Source organism: Microtus oregoni, unplaced genomic scaffold (genome assembly GCF_018167655.1).
Source record: "Microtus oregoni isolate MIOR12 unplaced genomic scaffold, Mior012 000001F_ref0000356, whole genome shotgun sequence".
In the NCBI taxonomy this organism is placed as follows: Eukaryota; Metazoa; Chordata; class Mammalia; order Rodentia; family Cricetidae; genus Microtus; species Microtus oregoni.
In genome coordinates this window covers 63,492,446-63,513,239 of record NW_024543060.1, presented here as the reverse complement: position 1 = coordinate 63,513,239, position 20,794 = coordinate 63,492,446, and the positions used below count along the sequence as shown (strand labels likewise).

Sequence of the window (20,794 nt, the reverse complement as noted above, 5' to 3'; positions counted from 1 at the left end):
TAACACACCTTAGGGAGCTATTTCATACCATTTATTTTCTCTTATTTTTAATATTCTATTAAAGGGATCGCATAATTCCTATTTTCAAACACATAGTAAAGGACTAGACGAAATCACAAAGCTCATCACATTGTGAATAACTGTAAGGAATGAAAAGTGAAGCGGTCTTCTCAGATTAGGGCTGACGGACAAAATAGAGGGCCCCTACTTAAATTTTAATTTCAGGAGCTAGAGAGATGTCTCAGTGGTTAAGAGCACTGGCTGCTTTTGCAGGACCCGGGTTCGATTCCCAGCACCCACATGATAACTCACAACCATTTATAACTCCAGTTCCAAGTGATCCAGTGCCCTCTTCTGACATCTGAGCACACCAGCCACACACTTGGTACACAGACATACATGAAGGCAAAACATCCATATACATAAAATACATAGTAATAATAACTGTTTTTAAAAAATGAATTTCAGGTAAATAGGTAGCGATTTTTAATATAAAAGCATGCATCTTATTCTACTTGTGATATGCATATAATAATCTGAAATTCAAATTTATCTGGGTCTACTATTTATGGATTTTTGTTTTGTTTTCAAAATGGCTCCGAGACTGACTGAACACTCCATGGTGGTCATCGCTTCATTAATAGTCCCCGTAAACAGGAGGAAGTTCACGCAGGGTCTTGAACTGTGTAGCCCAGGGTGGCCTGGAACTCCCTTTTCAATGCTGGGTATTGAACTCAGGACCTTGCACACAGTAACTTTGTGTCCAGGCTAAGAACAAACCTTTCTGGAGAACAGACATAAAGGAAACTCTTTTCCTTTGCCAAATAAATACATGACAATAGGACCCCTAATTTAATTTATCGAATTTATTTGTGTGTGTGTATGTATGTGTGTGTGTGCGTGTGTTTGTGTGCACGTGCACGGTGTGCAGGTGTCTTTGCATGAGTTTGGAGGTCAGAGAACAACTGTTGTTTGTCTGTTTTCTTTTTCCACCCTGGGGGTCCTGGGGATCAAACTCAGGTCATGGGTTGCTGGTGAGCCCCTTTGCCTGCTAAGCCGTTATTAAAACAGGTGAGAAGGTCAGGCGTAGTGGGGCACATCTTTAATCTTGGCCCTCGGGAGGCAGAGACAGGCAGATCTCTAAATATAAAGAGCGAGTTCCAGGAGAATCAGAGCTATGTAGAGAAACCCTGTCTCGAAATGACAGAAGAGGAGGAGGAGAAAAACAAGTACAAAGCCGCCGACGTGCTATCGCTATCTAGTAAAGACATAAAAAGACAAACACAGGATAGAAGAGGTTCTCAAGCCAGACATGGTGGCGCCCACATATACTCCCAGCAGTGGGCAGCTGTGGGAGGTTGAGGCACGAAGAGTGCAAGACAGTCTGAACTACACACCAAGCTTTAGGCTAGCCTGAGCTACATAGAGGAACCCCTCCCACCCCATCTCAACAATTAAAGGAAAAGTTCTTTGAAGAACGACTGGTGCAGCTGTATAAGAACTTATCGTGTGTGTGTGTGTGTGTGGTGTGTGTGTGTGTGTGGTGTGTGTGTGTGTGTGTGGTGTGTGTGTGTGGGTGTGGTGTGTGTGGGTGTGGGTGTGTGGTGTGGGTGTGTGAGTGTGGTGTGTGTGTGTGAGTGTGGTGTGTGTGTGGTGTGTGTGTGTGTGTGAGTGTGGTGTGTGTGTGTGTGAGTGTGGTGTGTGTGTGTGTGGTGTGTGTGTGTGTGTGTGTGTGAGTGTGTGTGTGAGTGTGGTGTGTGTGTGTGAGTGTGGTGTGTGTGTGTGGTGTGTGTGTGTGTGGTGTGTGTGTGTGGTGTGTGTGTGTGTGGGTATGGGTGTGTGTGTGTGGTGTGTGTGTGTTTGTGTGCGCACACACACGCACGCACGCATGTATCCACTGAACTTTCATCTCTGATCAGTGACCCTTCTATGGACTGGCATTTTGAAGCCATTTCACTAAGGAAGCCACTTTTTTGCTTCTAGAGGCAGGATGTCGGTATATTTCCTGAGCTTGCAAGATGCTACAGTCCTCAGAAATAGTGCCAGACAGCTGCCTGTAGAGCTCCTGAGTTAGATACTCATTGTCGTTCTCATTCCTGGCTTGTGTCTGAGCCTCAGCCTCTGTCGCCAGGACCCCGAACTCTCGTGTGCAGCTTCCGACTCCTTTCCTTCAGTCCCCTTAAGAGTCAAGGTGGATGAGTGGCAGAGGCCTGGCTCAGTGGGTTCCTGGAGGATGAGGGCTTGTTTGTCTAAGTCACCGTTATCTCACCCTTGCCCCATAGTGCCTAACTGACCTAGACCCTGGTCAATTTCTGAGCAGAGGCCTCCACCCGCTCCTGCCTTCTCCCATCACCCTGCTCCTCCTCTTGGCTAAAACCTCAAGTCCTGCAGCCTAGTTCTCTGTTGGCTAGCAGAGGCTGTGACATTGAGCAAAATCAATTTGGTCAGCTCTGGATGTTTCTGCTCAGGGGCTGCAGTGGGAGCCTGACCCAAGGGGAGGAAGGACAAGAACTCCCTGGGTTTTCTTTTCTTTTCTTTTCTTCTGACCAGGAAACTGGGAGAAGGAAAGAATGCCTTGAGAAAGGAGCTGGGGTGTTGGGACTCTATCCAAAGGGAACGAGGACAGTAAATGCACACAGATATCTAAGCCTGTCTGAAACCCAAATATAGCTGTTTGCCCTGGAATATCCTCACACAGTACCTCTGGTCTTTGTTCTTATCATCACCCTTTCCTCAGGCTTTTAGGCTCCCTTTCTCTTGCAAAAGCTACTCCTGCCTGTCTGTACCCTAGCCCCAACTTCAGTGGCATCATTGAGGACTCCATCCCTGTGAATGCTGATGACCCAGAAGCTAGTTTGGCTTCACTCTGTTTGGGGACCTGACTATCACCAGACGGTAGTACTTTCTGTGAAAAAAGGAGGGGAGTAAGTTAGGCCTTCCAGCCACTTCTCCAAGGCATGGGACCTGGACTCCACTACCATAGGCACACATCCAGGAAGGCCAACTGGGTCATGAGTACCTCTGGGCAGCAGAAAGAAACTGGGGGGGGATGGGTGGTAGCAGAATGACAAGTGTGATTTAAATATGAAAAAAGGGTTGTAAAGCATTTGGGGTATGCTCTGGAATAAAGGAATGAAAGGCCTATTGGTGCTCTTCCCCAGGCAAGCCACAGGCCCACCTTAGTCCCCTTAACGATTCCAGTAGGTGGAGTCAGAGAAGGAACAAACGGGTCTACTGTAGCGGAGTGAGTTGTGAGGGGAAGGGGTGAGTACGTGGTTATCCCCGAGTCTTAGGATCGAAGAGCCAGGTGAGCCAAACTCCACCTTTGGGTGGTCGCTGTCCAGTGTGGTTCACCCCCTGCGAAGGAAACCCCGCCCTCGCTGCTCCTGCGCGCCCCGCCCAGGCCCGCAGCGCGGCTGCAGCGCGAGGGGCGGAGAGGCACGGCGCGGAGAGAGGACCAGACGCCCAGGTCGCCGCATCCAGTGCCGCAGGAGACCGAAAGCGCGCCTTCGCCCGGGCGTCCCAGCTGCTTCCTTGGCCCCAGCGACAGATCACCTGTCCTCCGCCTTGACCCCAGCTCAGCGCTCCCTTCCTTCGGAGCACACACTACCCCGTGCAGCCGAAGACTTGCCCCAGCCCCTCCCTCGTCGGCGACCACCATGGCGGAGACCAACAACGAATGCAGCATCAAGGTGCTTTGCCGATTTCGGCCCCTGAATCAGGCGGAGATTCTGCGGGGGGACAAGTTCATCCCCATTTTTCAAGGGGACGACAGCGTCATTATTGGGGTGAGTGCTGCATCCAAAGGAAATCAGAGGAGGGGCGGGATGCAAACATCTTTTCACCTTTAGACTTAGCCCCTACGCCTGTCATTCTGCAGCTGCTCCGGGTTACTCACCCTCCATCCGCCGCAGCCCCTCCTCTCCCCTGCATCAGGATGGCTGGGTGTGGCCTGCCTAGGCCTGCAGCCAAGTCTCTGCAGAGTGGGAGGGGGCTCCTTCATCGTCATCGGGAGCCCCAACTTGTCTTTGCCACTCTCTTGAAATGTTACCACCCCTTAGAGCCAGTTCCCTGCTTTGGGGATGCCCCCTCCCCCGAGAAAGCGCGTTTTCTCTTTGTTATTGGCTTGCATCTCTGCCCCAACCTCCACGAAGGGAGGGAAAGATTAGTAGATGGGCTAGATCAGAACTGGGAAGTCTAGGGTCCCTATGGAGGAAGGAATGGGAATGGGTTCTAGGACCGGCTAGCCCTTCATCATCCCTGAAGTAGTTGCTGCCTGGACTTGGGCGGGGGAGGGAGTACAGGTCTGATGAAGGGTTTCTGGGAAAGAAATACATCGATGGATGCCACACCCAATTGAGGAGGTAGCCTCCAGAACCGTAAGGACGCGTCTGCCTTTCTATCCCAAGTATAGTATCAAGAGAATTTCAAACTCCCTGTACCCTCCCAAGTCAAAATGCCCAAGCCCCGAGTTCCTTCATACTTGCTTATCCATCTAATCTTGAAAATCTCATGGAGTGTAGTGGTTGACCACCACCTCATCATGGAAGCCCTTCCCGGTGGAGATCTTCAGGAACATTAATGTGTATCGTGTCCTTGGTAGTCTGTTTACTGCTGAATTCCAAAAACTACAGTCTGGAGTCGTGTGCATATTTCCATTTTACAGATTAGGAGATTGAGGCCCAAGGAAGTTGAATGACTTTCTCAAGGTCATGCTGAGAATCCATAGATCTGTTCAGTCTATAGAACTGGACTCAGGTCTGGGACTCCAAAATGCACATGATTTTCCTTTGTGTCCCCCTTGCCCCCCCCTCCCCCGATTTCTGTTCCAGACCGTTATCTGTGATGGCCTAAAGGGACTTCGGGCTGTGAAGGGTTGAGTTCTGCAGGGTTTTGGGGGTACTAAGCCAAGAAACCATTGCCAGGTTTGGAAGGGAGGGGCATCTATGAGGGCAATCTTCAAGGTCAGGGTGATTCTCCCGTGTCTTCGTCCACGGTGCTTGGCATAAAGCAAGGAGAAAGGCAACAACCTGGACCTTCGAGTTGGGGAGCAGAACCTTTTGTAAGCATGTCCCCAAGAAAGCCCCAGACTCCTACCCTAGCCTGTCATATTCTCACACAGTGAACTCAGCTCAACGCTTCTGCCCCACGGAGAGCACCCCTGTTTGCCTTAAGGACCTAGGCTTTGCTGTTTGGTCAGCGTGGTCAGATTACAAGAAATCCCTGATCAGCCCTGGGGACCCCTCTCTCTCTGAGTATCCTGACTGTCAGTCTTTAAGTGAGGGGATTTGCACTTTGAGGTCCTTTTAAGCTGTAAAGACTGAAAAACAGAAGGGGTGGTCATGGGGAGCAAAGGCACTAAGGGTACCTACTTTAAAGCTAACTTCATTAGCCTTATCCACTATACAAAGATGGGCTCCCTAGGCTCTGTAGGCCATCCTGGTGTGTGGGATGGGTCCTGGTCTGTGATGTTGGGAGGAAGGGTGAGGGAATCATCTGACCATTTAGTCCAGCTAAACAGAAGAGACACCAGGGGTGGGGATGGGGGATAAAAAGAAGTCCATGTCCCCCTGGTTTGCAGATTCTATCTCAGCTCCGTAGTTGGTCTCCTCTTACCTTTCCGGTTCATACTGGTAGGGCTATACCTTTGTCTCCTGAATTGTTCCTTACCCAAGCCCTCCTGTCAATCTCTTACTCAAGATGTAAGTCTTCCAGGGGACCATTTTGTCCGAGCTGCTTGCCCTATGGGCCACCATTCTTCACTCTGCCGAAGGATGGCTTCAGAGGGAGATGCTTGTGAGGAGGGTCTTGACAGTTCCTGTACGGCAATGGCAACTTCTGCCTCTTGTTTTCTCTTCTGGCTCCCTTTGGGAGCCAGTGTGGGGGGCTCTGCCTGATGACCAGTGGAGAAGCGACTTCAGAACGTCTGGGAAGGTGAGGGAAAGCAGGCTGGGTGGAGTGGGAAAGGATCACCCACTAGAGCCAGCAGCCTGGCTCCCTCTCCTCCCGTGGTGGCTCTCCCTTCTCTGCTCAGCACTGCAACTTGCTCTGGCCTTCAGAGGCCCTCCTGCGCCCGGGCTGCCTAGGCTGGCAGAGGGTAGAGCAGCAACGGTTCTGTAGGTCTTGTCTTTGCCCCTCTCTCTGACTTCTCTCAGGTTCCTAGGGGGTGGGATTTGACAAAGTCAGCGGCCTGAGTCATAGTAAAAGGCTGCCTGGGGCACGGCCTACGTACGTGTGGTATTCCATCTTGTTTTGCTCTTTTTACGCTCGAATCCAGTCTGACTTTTCTCACTGAACTCATTTAGGTGTCTCTCTGGCTTTTCTTCTTTGTTCCAGCCTGGGCCACTGCATCTGTGCCAGATGTGGGGGAGGGGTGACGGCAAGGAATCAATCAATTTCAAGCACAATCTCTCTCTCTTTCTCCTTTTCAACTGTCCAACTCAGGCCTCCCAAAAGTTAAGCAAATTGTCTTCTGTTTTGTTTTTGTTTGTTTGTTTGTCTTGAGACAGGGTTTCTCTGTGTAGCCCTGGCTGTTCTGGAACTCACTCTATAGACTAGGCTGGCCTCAAACTCAGAGATCTGCCTGCCTCTGCCTCCCGAGTGCTGGGATTAAAGGTGTGCGCCACCACCACTTGGCTTGTATTTTGTTGTTGGTGTTATATGACTTTATTTATTTTGTGAGTACGATGTGGGTGGTGGCATCAACACACATGTGAGGGGCAGAGGGCAACTTTCAGGAGTCTCCCCTCCCCCCCATGGAGATCCTGGGGGTTGAACTACACCAGGCTTGGCAGCACCGTCACCCTCTGGACCATCTCCCTGGCCCAGTTCTGTTTTGTTTTGTTTTTGAGACAGGCCTTCCTATGTATCTCAGGATAGTTGGGAACTCCAGGTATTCCAGTCTGGACCCAGACTCTGTATCCTGTCTCGGCCACCTGAATGCTGGGATTGCTGCCATGTGCCACCATCGTGACTCTGAGGGTCCTGTGATCTCTGAAGGGAAAGCAAGGATCTCTTTAGCTTTGAGGGGAGAGCCACGAAGGAAAATGGAGAGCTGAGGAAATGTTCGCTGTGGCTAGTGTCTCTCAAACATTGCCATGGTAACAATACCCAGGGGTGTCACCACAGAATAGGGCCTGGTGCTTGAAGTTTGGGTTCGATGAAAGGCTTTCTTGACAACTGAGCAGGTCTTGGAGCCCCTAATCTTATCTCCCCATTAGCATCAAGCAGCACATGTTATAGAAAACATTGTTAGGTGCTGAGGCCTCTCCTGTGCCAGCCGATGAAGGGAAGCTCAGAGTGGGTTCAAAGACAGCACGGAGCCCTGGCTGTGGGCTTTCCAGGGAGAGCCTCTGGGGAAGGCAAGGAAGAGTGTGGAGTTTACAAGTCTGGGAAAGAGCAGCTCAGAGGAGCAGAGACTTCTGCAGGAATGCTTCTAATGGAGCAGGTCATTCAGTTTCGGAGGCTTTGGCATTATCTGGGTGTGAAGCTACCCGGAGGAGAGGGTAGAAAAGGACCTCTGAAAAGATTTGGGAGAGAACACTTCTGAAGTGGGGTAGAGGTTAGACAAGGAGGTGATGAAAAGCTTTAGTTCTACTTAAAATACTTGGAGAAATACAGATCCGGGAGGGCATGAGGCAGCAAGGGCAAAGCCAAGAGAAGGCTGGGATGTGGGGCAGGGCTGGTGTTTGTGGTTCCTTGGTCACTTTCAGTGTGGGATTGCAGTCAGAACCGCGAGGGTTGGAAACCATGCTCACTGTTTCATAGCTGTGTGGCTGTGGGAAAACAACGAGACCTCTCTGAGCCTCCTCATTTATAAAGCGAGGATAAACACACTTACCTCGTAGGATTATCATAGCCAGTGTTTTATGTTTTTATTTTTATTTGGGGAGTATATGTGGTGTATGCATGTGTGTGTGTGTGAAAATATGTGTGTGAGAGTGAGCTTGCACATTTATCCATCTGCAGAGGCCAAAGGAGGATGTCTGTGTCTTCCTCTGTTGCTGGCCACCTGTTCCCATTGAGACAGTCTCTTCACCTGAAGCTCACCATCGTGACTAGGCTGGTGGCCAGTGGTGCCCTGGGATCTACCTGTTTCTGCCTCCCAGTACTAAGGTCACAGATACACACAGCCCCGGGCCAGGTTTTCTGTGGGTGCTGGAGATATGAACTCAGGTCCTCATGCATGCACAGCAAGGGATCTTACTGCATCACCTCCCAGCCTCTGTTTCTATCTTATTTTAAATATACTTTTATTTATTTGTGGGGTGGGGCACACATGCCAGGGCACGCCAGCGCAGGTCAAAGGACAGTCTGCAGGAATCAGCTTTCTCCTTCCACCAAGAGAGTCCCACCAATGGAACTCAAACTGGGCGGCAGATGCCTTTATCCACTGAGCCATCTCACCAGCTCCTGTTTGTTATTTTTTTGAGATAGGTTTTTGCTCTGTGTCCCGGGCAGGTTTATAACTCACTGTGTAGTCCAGGGTGGCTCAAGTTCAAATTTGAGAGTAACCTTCATGCCTTAGCCTCTTGAGTGGGATTATGGGTGTGTTCCCCTAGGCCCCAAATAAACTCCTGATAACATTGAAAGTTAGCTGTACACACCCTGTGGTACACACCCTGTAAATCCTAGTACTCAAGAGGCTGAGGCAGAAGGATTGAAAATTTGAGACCAGCTTAGACTCCACAGAGAGATCATGCCTTAAAAAAAAAAAAAATGGGGGCCGGGCGGTGGTGGCGCACGCCTTTAATCCCAGCACTCGGGAGGCAGAGGCAGGCGGATCTCTGTGAGTTCAAGACCAGCCTGGTCTACAAGAGCTAGTTCCAGGACAGGCTCCAAAACCACAGAGAAACCCTGTCTCGAAAAACCAAAAAAAAAAAAAAAAAAAAAAAATGGGTAAGGGATTACTGGAGAGATGGCTCAGAGATTAAGAGCACTGGTTCCAGTTCCAGGGAATCAGCTGCCCTCTTCTGGTCTCCACACGCACTAGGCATGCACAAGAACACATAAATACATACATGTAAACACACAATCACACACATAATATTTTTAAAGTGGTGATACACACCTTTAATCCCAGCACTTGGGAGCAGAGGCAGGCAGATCTCTGTGAGTTTGAGTCCAGCCTGGTCTACAGAGCAAGTTCCAGGACACCCAGGGCTACACAGAGAAACTCTGTCTTGAAAAACAAAAACTACAATAAAAAACAAGTAAAAGATGTCATTTTTATGTACTTTGTCCCTGCACAAGTGAAATTTGGAAGGGCTAAGCACTTTGCTCTCTTATGGATGGTTTTCTCTAAACCACTAAACCTCTAATGTTTACTTCTCCTCAATATCTATTTATCCAACAAAAATAAAAAGTAGCTTGTGTTCCAGAGACTCTCTTTGGAATTGGGGATTTGGAGGGGATATTGTTCTGGGGGAATTCTAGATCAGGGTAGTGATATGCAACTGGGGTGGCCCAGGCAGAGACAACAGTGGCTATCAGAAGTGAGATTTTCTAGCAGGGACATGGTTGCCATGGTTATATTTATAGCACTTGGATGATTGGAGGCCATAAGGACTGTGAGTCCCAGGCTAGCCTGGGCTACCTAGCAAGGTCCTGTCAAAAATGAACAAGGGGCTTTTACTAGCTCTGTGCTGATTTTCTTACTTTCCGATAAAGATCTCTTATTCCGCACTACAGGGTAGGGTATGGTGCACACTCTAATCCCAGCATTTAGGAGACAGTGCTCTGTGGGTTCCAGAACAGTCAGAGCTACACAGTGAAACCCTGCCTTAGAACAAAATAAAAAACAAAACAAACCCCCACTACATACAACAAAACAAAACGAAAATGATATGTAGCCCAATTGACCTCAAACTTTTGGTGATCCCCTCCTTGCTTGACTAAGTTCTGAGATTACAGATGTTACCACCACAGGTATCTGATGAAAACCTTAAGATAAGCACTTAGAAGATGCATTCAGGAAGATTGACAGTTTCAGGCTATGTGGAGCTACTGGGCTGCATACAAAACAGAAAACCCCAAAACAAGCCAGGCGGTGGTGGCGCACGTCTTTAATCCCAACACTCAGGAGGCACAGGCAGGCAGATCTCTGTGAGTTCGAGGCCAGCCTGGTCTAGAAGAGCTAGTTCCAGGACAGGAACCAAAAGCTACGGAGAAACCCTGTCTCGAAAATCAAAAGAAAGAAAGAAAGAAAGAAAGAAAGAAAAAAACCCAAAACAACAAAAAATGAGCTTGAAATTGTCATGGAGTTGTGGGCCCAGACAAGAGTTAGGAAGAAATGAAATCATAATATATGTCATGGCCCATCGCAGAATGGCAAAAGCACCCATTTCTTAGCTGCTGATTATCTTTTACCCTCACAGACACAAGAGCCCCATCCTTCTTCCCTCTGTACTCCATTGCTTCTTTCCTGCCTGGGTTCCCAGGCACCCCTTAGCTTCAGCACTTGGAGAGCGCCCTCCATTTTACACATCCAGTGCTTTCTGGAATCAACCACCAGGAATGTTTTGAACCGAGTGGGTGTAGATTTGAGTGTGTTGGTACCCGTGTTCCCCCGGGGAGAAGGGAGGATGGGAGGGGCCAGGCTGGCTGTATTGTTATATTTAACGCCCTTTAGCTGGGTGCCTGGCTCTAGGCAGCATGGCTAGAGATCGTTGGTGAAAAACATTGGTCTGAGATAGACATGCTTTGATTCTGTTTCTGGCCACTGGGTAGGAGAAACATGGCTGTGCATTACAGCTAAAGAATTAAAGAAGAGGGGCTGGAGAGATGGCTCAGAGGGTAAGAGCATTGCCTGCTCTACCAAAGGTCCTGAGTTCAGTTCCCAGCAACCACATGGTGGCTCACAACCATCTGTAATGGGGTCTGGTGTCCTTTTCTGGCCAGCAGGCATACACACAGACAGAATATTTTATACATAATAAATAAATAAATATTTAAAAAAAAAGAATTAAAGAAGAGCCGGGTGGTGGTGGCGCATACCTTTAATCCCAGCACTCGGGAGGCAGAGGCAGGCGGATCTCTATGAGTTCGAGGCCAGCCTGGTCTACAGAATGAGTTCCAGGACAGGCTCCAAAACCACAGAGAAACCCTGTCTCAAAACAAAACAAACAAACAAAAAAAAAAAAAAAAAAAAAAAAAAACAAGCAAAAACAAAAGAAAAAGAAAAAAAGAATTAGGGTGCATTCTTCCTTAATAACATTGGAAACTATATAATTGCAAATCTAATACACTTTAACTCTTAGCAAAGTTACAAAGAAGAGCACACAGAAGGTGCCAAAATCAACCTTGTTTTACCATTCTAAAAAAGAATAGTTATTTGATGTTTGTTTCTCTTTTTGCTGTTGCTGTTCTTTGGTTTGCTTCTCATTTTGTTTTTGTTTTTGTTGTTTTTGTTTGTTTGTTTGTTTTGATTTTGTTTTCCCCAAGACAGGGTTTCTCTGTAGCTTTGGGGCCTGTCATGGAGCTCACTTGGTTTTAGGATTTTGTTTAACCTTTAAGTTCTTTAAAAGCATTTAAGTTACAGGTTTTTTGTTTTGTTTTGTTTTGTTTTGTTTAGTTTTTCAAGACAGGGTTTCTCTGTAGCTTTGGAGCCTGTCCTGGCACTAACTCTTGTAGACCAGACTGGCCTCGAACACACAGAGATCCGCCTGCCTCTGCCTCCCGAGTGCTGGGATTAAAGGCGTGCGCCACCACCGCCCGGCTTAAGTTACAGTTTTAACTTTATTCTGTGTGTGTGTGTGTGTGTGTGTGTGTGTAGGCATGTGTTGTGTGCCACAGCACCCAGGAGGTCAGGAATCAGTCCTCATCTACGCTGTGAGTTCCAGGAATCAAACTCAGATGTTCACACTTAGTGTGCGTGCCTTTACCTAATGAGTCTCCTGTTGTTTCCCCGCCCCACTTTGAGACAGGGTCTCCTTCATGCTAGGCTGACTTCAGGCTCACAGTGATTCTTCTGCTGCAGCTTCCAGGAGGTCTGAGGTTGAAGGCATGGCCCACTCTGCCCAGGATTCCATTCCTTCTTGGCATATGTATATATAGATTTTAATAAATTATATCATAAGCTCTCTCTATATGCATTCGTATATTTTTGGAAGGTGCTAGAAATTAAGTCCCGGGCCTTGCACATGTTAAACTTGCACTCCACTGCTGAGCTACACTCAACGGCCCACCAGATACTTTAATTTACATAACTTTTTATCATTTTACAATTGCTTTCATTTTTATTTTTCTTATTTGTTTGTTAGTTTATTCAAGGCAAGTTTATTACTTCTCTACTGTAGCCTTCTTCTTTCAGAAACACACCACTGCCAGTTTCCATGGACACTTTCAAAAGCTTTATATACACTGACAACCAAGTACTGCAGACATTGTATTCACTTAGTCTCAAGTACATATGTCCAGGTACACATTATATACATTTCCAGTGAAGCACATATGTACATACCTGCTGTCCTAGTCAGGGTTTCTATTGCTGTGACGAAACACCATGACCAAAAGCAAGATGAGGAGGGCAGGATTTGGCTTACACTGTCACACTGCTATCCATCACGGGAGGAAGTCAGGGCAGGGACCTGGAGGCGGGAGCTGATGCGGAGGCCAGGGAGGGATGCTGGTTACTGGTTTTTCCCTTTGGCTTGCTCAACCTGCTTTCTTATAGAGCTCGGGACCACCAGCCCAGGGGTGGTACCACTCACAGTGGGCTGGGCCCTTCCTTTCTCAACAACCACTAATATAAAAACTGCCCCAGAGGCTTCCCTACAGTTGGATCTTATGGAGGCATTTTCTCCATGGAGGCTTGCTCCTCTCAGATGACTTGTAGCTTATATCAAGTTGATATTAAACTAGCCAGCACACAGACATTTTTGTGCATATGTTAGCATAGTATACATACTATTTTGTATGGTGGTGGCTTTTGAAAAAATTACCATTGAGCCTTGGAAATTTTTCCCTATCAGCATGTAAAATTCATTTCATTCAACATGTAAGCAACTGCGTAAGTTGTTATCTGGGGTCATTCTAGGAGACCTCTCTCCTGTGTGCTGATACCTCTATCGTGTTGAAAATAAGGATATTAATCTGTTTATTTAAAAACTTCAGGGCTGGAGAGATGGCTCAGTGGTTAAGAGCATTGCCTGCTCTTCCAAAGGTCCTGAGTTCAATTCCCAGCAACCACATGGTGGCTCACAACCATCTGTAATGAGGTCTGGTGCCCTCTTCTGGCCTGCAGACATACACACAGACAGAATATTGTATACATAATAAATAAATAAATATTTAAAAAAAAACTTCAGATTTTCTGGGCTGGGTGTGTTGTCTCACACCTTTAACCTCAGCAGTACGGAGGCAGAGGCAGGAGGATCTATGAGTTCAGGGCCAGCCTGGTCTACATAATGAGTTCCAAGTTAGCCTGGTCTACATAGTGACTGTCTCAAAAACTACAAATAGGGCCCCTAGCAATAGGACCAAGATCTATTACTGGGGCATGAATGTTGGAGCCCATTCCCTATGGTGGGACACCTTGCTCAGCCTTAACACAGGAGGGAGGGGCTTGGCCCCAACTTAATGTGCCAGACTTTGTTGATTCCCCATGGGAGCCCTTACCCATTGGGAGGAGTGGATGGGGGGTAGGCTGGAGGAGAGGTGAAGGGGGTTGGGGGAGGGGTGAGAGGGAGAACTGTGGTTGGAATGTAAAATGAAGAAAAAATAAATAAAAACAACAAAAAGCATTAGATTTTTTGGTTTTAAAAAGAGGTCTTATTAGCCAGGTGGTGGTGGTGCAACATGCCTGTAGTCCCAGCACTCAGGATGCAGAGGCAGGTGGATCTCTGTGAGTTTGAGGCCAGCCTGGTCTACAGAGTGAGTTCTAGGACAGCCAGGGCTATACAAAGAAACCCTGTCTCAAAAACCAAAACCAAACCAAAACAAAAACCCCTCTTATTTTGGAAGAAGTTTTTGTTGTTGTTGTTCAGACAGGGTCTCACTATGTATCCACCCGCCTCTGCCTCCCAATTGCTGGGCTTAAAGGTGTGTGCCACTACCGCCCTGTACAACTGCAGAAGTTTTAAGTTATAAAACAAAACAGCAACAACAAAAACCAGACCTTAAAATCAGTGTTGCACAGTAGCTCCCACCTGCAACCCCAGCCCTTTGGAGACTGAGCCAGGGGACTTGCCATGAATGCTAGCTAGCCTGGGCTACAGCCTGCAACCCCAGCCCTTTGGAGACTGAGCCAGGGGGCTTGCCATGAATGCTGGCTAACCTGGGCTACAGCCTGCAACCCCAGCCCTCTGGAGATTGAGTCGGGGGGGTTGCCATGAATGTTGGTTAGCCTGGGCTATAGTGCAAAGTCCTGTACCCCTCAAACTATCACGTGAAATAAAACCCATACTGACCGAGAATAACTATTAGTATGGTTTTCTATGCAAGATCTATATACACATACAGCCACTACTGCATATTCCATGTTATATACATATATATTTACAGAAGTAAAACCATTCTCTTTTTTTTTTTTCCTTTCATTTTTGTTTTTTTTTTTTTTTGAGACAGGATTTCTCTGTGTAATAGCACTGGCTGTCCTGGAACTCACTTTGTAGACAGGCTGGCTTCGAACTCACAAGATCCACTCTGCCTCCCGAGTGCTGGGATTAAAGACAGCGCCGCCACCACCGCCCTACTGAACCATTCTTTTATAGTCTTTATTTTGCATTGGTGTTTTTATTTCGCACTGCACACACACCTGTTTTTATTCTTTTGGTTTAGCAACATTTGTGTTTACTGTCTCTTGTCACTACGTGTTCTTCTGTAATATCTTGTAGACATATTTTTTGGGGGGGCTAGCAGCTTACAAAAAAAAAAACCAACATGAAAATGATGTATTAATTACAAAAGCTTGGCCTATAGCATCGGCTTGTTCCTAACTAGCTCTTCTTTTTCTTTTTTTTTTTTTAAATATTTATTTATTATGTATATAGTGTTAGTTTCCATGTCTGCCTACAGGCCAGAAGAGGACACCAGATCTCATTACAGATGGTTGTGAGCCACCATGTGGTTGCTGGGAATTGAACTCAGGACCTCTGGAAGAACAGTCCGTGTTCTTAACCTTTGAGCCATCTCTCCAGTCCCTAACTAGCTCTTATAACTTAAATAAACCCATTTCTATTAATCTATGTTTTATCCTGTGGCCTTTCACCTTTCTTTGATTCCATATGTCTGACTCCCTCCGTGTCTTGTTGGTCTCTCCTCTGCACCCCTACTTCCTCTTTCTGCCTGGAAGTTCCACCTATACCTCCTGCCTAGCTATTGGCCTTTCAGCTCTTTATTAAACCAATCACAGCGATATATCTTCATACCGTATACAATATCCCGCAACATCATCTATACTTTTATATTTTTAGTTTAATCAGTAACTCTTCCATTTCTGGTTTGTTTATTTTCTCCTCTTCCTTTTCTTTCTTCTCCTCTATATAGCCTATGCAAGGTCTCTTATAGCCTATGCTGACCTTGAACTTATTGTGTAGCTCTTATTAGCCTTGAATGGGCATCCTCCTGCCTCCACCTCACCAATGCTGGGATTCCAAGTGTACACCATCATGCTGGCTTCCATGTTTGTTTCCTTTCTGTTGGTCTCCCTGTCTTTGCTGTTGTTGTTGCTTTTGTTTTTTGTTTGTTTGTTTGTTTTTCTAAGGCAGGGCTTCTCTGTGTACCTCTGGCTGTCCTGGAACTCGCTCTATAGATCAGGCTGGCCTTGAACTCACAGAGATCCGCGAGCCTCAACCTCCCCAGTGCTGGGATTAAAGGCGTGCGCGACCATGCCTGGCCCGTACCTGTTTTCTAAAGCTGTTCTATGTATATACTCCTGCCCTCCACAAGGCTTAGTTTTTGCTACTATAAAAAAGGCATACCCTTCACCTTTTGTCTTTCCTACTTTCTCCTCCCCCACCTCCAGGGAACTGTACTCTGTGCTCAGGGAATGACCAGGAGGCAGGAGGCCTTTGTCCCACACCTTACCCACAAGCTGAGCCCCAGCTCACACACTATTTGGTAGAATTCAGTTTGGGGTAGGAGGCAGGTGTACCGTGCCAGCTTTGATTCCATTGTCAGAAATGGAGCAAGAGAGCAGTTGCCCCCAAGGGACCAGAGCAGATGCTGTCTGGCCAAAAAAGATAGCAGGACCAAACTTACACTCAACACTCATGGGGGTTGGAGATATAAAGGCCTGAGACAGCCTGATGACCACTCAGGAGCCTGCTACCAAGGCGGTGAGCTCAGCCTGCAGTGATACAGATAAAGTGTGGCTTTATCTGTCTTCTTCACTGTCTCTCCCACACACCGAGTGCACATCATACCCACCGTGGCCCCGAGCATTGTCAGGAGGAGTACTACTTTCAGGACTCAAGTGGACTTCATGGTCATGAGCGGGAGGGTACCGACTGTACATTGCAGCTCATACACGAGGTGCTCTGAGTGACACTCCGTCCATAGTCCCTGGTACACAGACCACATATGAGCTCATCTGTCGTTTATCTTTTAAAAAAATGCAACTCATAGACTGTGTGCGTGTTGCATTGCTTGTGACTTGAACTCAGGGCCTACTAGGTAAGCACTCTACCACCGTGCTGTGTCCCCAGCCCCCATGGTGGACATCAGTTTTGTTTTCTGAGATAGGGTATCTCTGTGTAACAGCCCTGGAACTAGCTCTTGTAGACCAGGCTGGTCTCAAACTCACAGAGATCCGCCTGCCTCTGCCTCCCAAATGCTGGGATCAAAGACATGCGCCACCCCTGCTTGACAATAGACATCATTTTTATTTTTTCAGTTGATCACTCTTGGACATGGCAATGTATGGACACCAACCTCCCTTTGTTTGTTCCGTGTTTTTCTAGACAGGGTCTCACTATGTAACCCTGGCTATCGTGGAACTCAACTCTGTAGACCATGCTGGCCTTGAACTCACAGAAAGCCTGCCTCTCCGGATTGGGGTCAAAGGCGTGCACCACTGTGCCTGGCTCAACATCACTTGTTTGTTTGTTTTTTTTGTTTTTTTTTTTTTGGTTTTTCGAGACAGGGTTTCTCTGTGGTTTTGGAGCCTGTCCTGGAACTAGCTCTTTTAGACCAGGCTGGTCTCGAACTCACAGAGATCTGCCTGCCTCTGCCTCCCAAGTGCTGGGATTAAAGGCGTGCGCCACCACTGCCCGGCTAACATCACTTGTTTTAATGGAGTTGTAACCTCCTCCTTTTCTTCTTTGATAAAGTTACATGCATTTATTTGTGTGTGTGTGTGTTGGGGTTGGCATGCCACAGCACACGTGTGGAGGTCAGAGGACAAGTTATGGAGGTCAGTTCTCTCCTTTCCACCAGGTGAGTCCTGGGGTCAAATTTAGGCCACGTGTGGCAGTTAGAAGTCTCACCTGCCGAGACATTTTTGCCAGTTATTCCTTTTCCCTCTCCCCTCCTCTCCTTGTCCTCTATTTTCTTTCTTTCTGTGCTGAGTATTGATGGGGGCTCAGAGCCTTGTGTGTGCCAAACACACACTTTCTGAGCCACAGTCCAACTTGTCATTGCTCGGTGTTTGACTTTCTTCTGTGTTTTTCTTGAAGACAAACCACTGAAGTGAACTTTTAAAATATCGATCCTTAATCACTTTGGTAAGTGTTTTGCGAACTGCATTCCTAGCACCGGAATCTTAGTATAGAATATAAATATTTAAGCACTTAATGGAATAGAATGACTTGCTAAAATCAGTTTATCATACCCCACTAAGGACTTCCTTCCTCAGCCCTCTTCCTCTGTGAATTCTGTTTCCTGGCTCTACTCTTTTTAAGTGTAACTTACTATTTTGGTGATAGGATCAGACCCAGGGCCTTGCCCATGCTTCAGCAGGGTTCGGCTGCAGGTCCCACTCCTCAGCCCAGCTGCTTGGGCGTTGGGTGTATTGATTTGGAGAGCCCAAATAAATATTTCTAGCTAATTTTAACCAAATGACAGATTCAATTTAAAATATTATTTTTGGTTCAGAGTCTTTGACTTTGAAGTCGTTATGCAGCTGAGGATAACCTTGAGTTTTTGATCCTCCTGCATCTACCTCCCTAGTGCTAGGATTATAGGCATGAGCTCCCACGCCTAGTTCATTCCGTGCTGGCAATCAAATCCAGGGCTTTGAATATGGTAGGCAATCATTCTACCAACTTACATTTCTAGACCTTTTTAAAAATTAATTTTATTGTTATTATTTTTTTAACATATATGGGTGCTTTGTTACATGTCTGTGTGTGCTGTGTGCATGCCTGGTGTCAGCTACCACATGGGTGCTGGGAATTGAACCCAGCACTGAACCATCTCTCCAGCCCCAAAGACTATATATATGTGTGTGTGTGTGTGTGTGTGTGTGTGTGTGTGTGCGTGCGTGTGTGTATTTATAAATATATATGTATATCCATATATATTTATTTTTTTGAAACATGGTCTTACTATTTAGCCTTGCCTGGCCTAGAACTCACTACATAGACAAGGCTAGCCTCAAACTTCCAGAGATCCTGCTGCTTCTGCCGGGATTAAGGTATGCACTACCATGTCTAGCCTGTAGCTTTTCTGTTTTGTTTTGTTTGTTTTAAGATTTTTATTTATGGGGCTGGAGAGATGGCTCAGCGGTTAAGATCATTGCCTGCTCTTCCAAAGGTCCTGAGTTCAATTCCTAGCAACCACATGGTGGCTGACAACCATCTGTAATGAGGTCTGGACAGAATATTGTATGCATAATAAATAAATAAATACATAAATAAATAAATAAATATTTTTTAAAAAAGATTTTTATTAATTTTAAAGTGTTCTACCTGCAAATATGCCTGTAGGCCAGAAGAGGGCACCAGATCTCATTATAGATGATTGTGAGTCACAGTGTGATTGCTGGGAATTGAACTCAAAACCTCTGGAAGAGCAGCCAGTGCCCTTAACCACTGAGCCATCTCTCCAGCCTGAGTCTGTAGCTTTTAATATCTGAAAATAGAAATGTTTCTCCTTTGTGCAAAGATATATAAGGAAAAGGATATATATTATTGTGCCAGGCAGTGGTGACACATGCCTTTAATCCCAGCAGAGGCAGGTGGATCTCTGTGAGTTCAAGGCCAGCCTGGTCTACAGAGTGAGTTCCAGGACAGCTAGGGCTACACTGAGAAACCTTGATTTTGTTTTTATTTATTTATTTACGTATTTATTTATTTATTATGTATACAATATTCTTTCTGCGTTATGCCTGCAGCCCAGAAGAGGGCACCAGACCTCACTACAGATGGTTGTGAGCCACCATGTGGTTGCTGGGAATTGAACTCAGGACCTTTGGAAGAGCAGGCAGTGCTCTTAACCTCTGAGCCATCTCTCCAGCCCGAAACCTTGTCTTGAAAAACAAAACAAACAAACAAAAAAAGAGATAGTATTGTGTCATCTTTGAAAGTAATTTATAATTGTTCTGGAGAACATCATACATGCATACAATTCAACATAACTGTTTCTATACCCTCCATTCCCCTCCTCCACTCCCCTGTTTGTCCCCAGATGAGTCCCGCATATCTTTTTGTTGGTGGTGTGGTAAGTTCAGTTCGTCCTGGCCCCATGGCACATGGGAAAACCTGCCAGTGGGAGAGCCTCTTAAAAGACATGCGATTCTCCTTCCCCAGCGGCGACCGACTGCCCCAACTGCTCGGTAAAGGCTGGGTCTGGAGCGCCTCCCCGACCTGTGCTGGAGTGCCTGGCTTGAGCTCCTACAGGTCTGGTGGTAGCAACTAAAGGTGTGGAGTTCCTGAGTGACACATGTCATGTCCAGGAAAACAGCGCTGCACCGCGCTTCTCCCTGTCCTTCAGCCTGTGCACCTGTCTCCTCATCCTCGAGGTTCCCTGAGACTGGAATGTGTGCATGTGTGTGCGTGCGTGTGCGCGTGTGTTTGGGCGTGTGTGTGCATGCGCGTGTGTGTGCGTGCGTGCACATGCGTGCGTGTGTGCGCGCGTGTGTTTGTGCGTCTGCGTGCACATGCGTGTGTGTGCATGCGCGTGTGCATGCGTGCGTGCGTGTGTGCGTGCATGTGTGTGTGATAAAAATGTCCCACTTAGGGCTGGGATGTGTGGGCAGGAGCTGATAAATACATCCCATTTAGGGATGAGCATCCAGTTCCCTTGTCTTAGTACTTTGACTGATTACCCACCTCTGCACTGACTGATGCCCACTGCACAAAGACTCTCTGGCAATGTTGGCCGCAGCCCAGGTCTATAGGGATGAATATAAGTATTTAGAATGCAGCTGAAAACACGTCCATTGAGCAAAATAACGACAGTTGATTTCACCCGAGGGCAGTGGTTCTCAACTTTCCTAACATTGCGACCCTTTATTACAGTTCCTCACACTGTGGTGACCCCCCCAACCAGAAAATTATTCATTGCTACTTCGTAATTGTAATTTTGCTGTTATGACTCACAATGTAAATATCTAATACGCAGATCCCAAAGGGTCTGGTACACAGGTCAGGTACCACTGCCCTGGGGTCTCATCGTGAAGCTCTGTCCGTCCTGGAACTCGCTCTATAGACGTGACAGCTGTGTCCCCGATGCAGCAGTGGGCACATGTTACCTGGCAGGTCGGAACTGTAACATAGAGGTTCAATACACTGTCCAGAAGCCCCCAGGGAGCCTTTTAGCAGGAAAACTAGCTAGCAGGGAGGAAGTTTCCTGGTGGGTTGGGGTTGATTTCTATATGTCCTGTAATCAAAGTACGTGGCATCTTCAGCTATAG

The 20,794-nt window shown here is 47.0% G+C and overlaps 1 protein-coding gene across 2 annotated transcripts in view; it reads left to right on the top strand.

Moving 5' to 3' along the window:
• Positions 1-3,383: 3,383 nt before the first annotated feature.
• Kif5a (kinesin family member 5A) overlaps positions 3,384-20,794 on the top strand; it is a 43,107-nt gene continuing 25,696 nt past the window's right edge. Inside the window, exon 1 of one of the 2 annotated variants that reach the window (XM_041663715.1) lies at positions 3,384-3,788. In XM_041663715.1, the coding sequence (XP_041519649.1) occupies positions 3,660-3,788 (129 nt within the window). In that variant the 5' untranslated portion in view covers positions 3,384-3,659. The remainder of the gene's footprint in view (positions 3,789-20,794) is intronic. The other variant, XM_041663723.1, reaches the window with a different exon arrangement.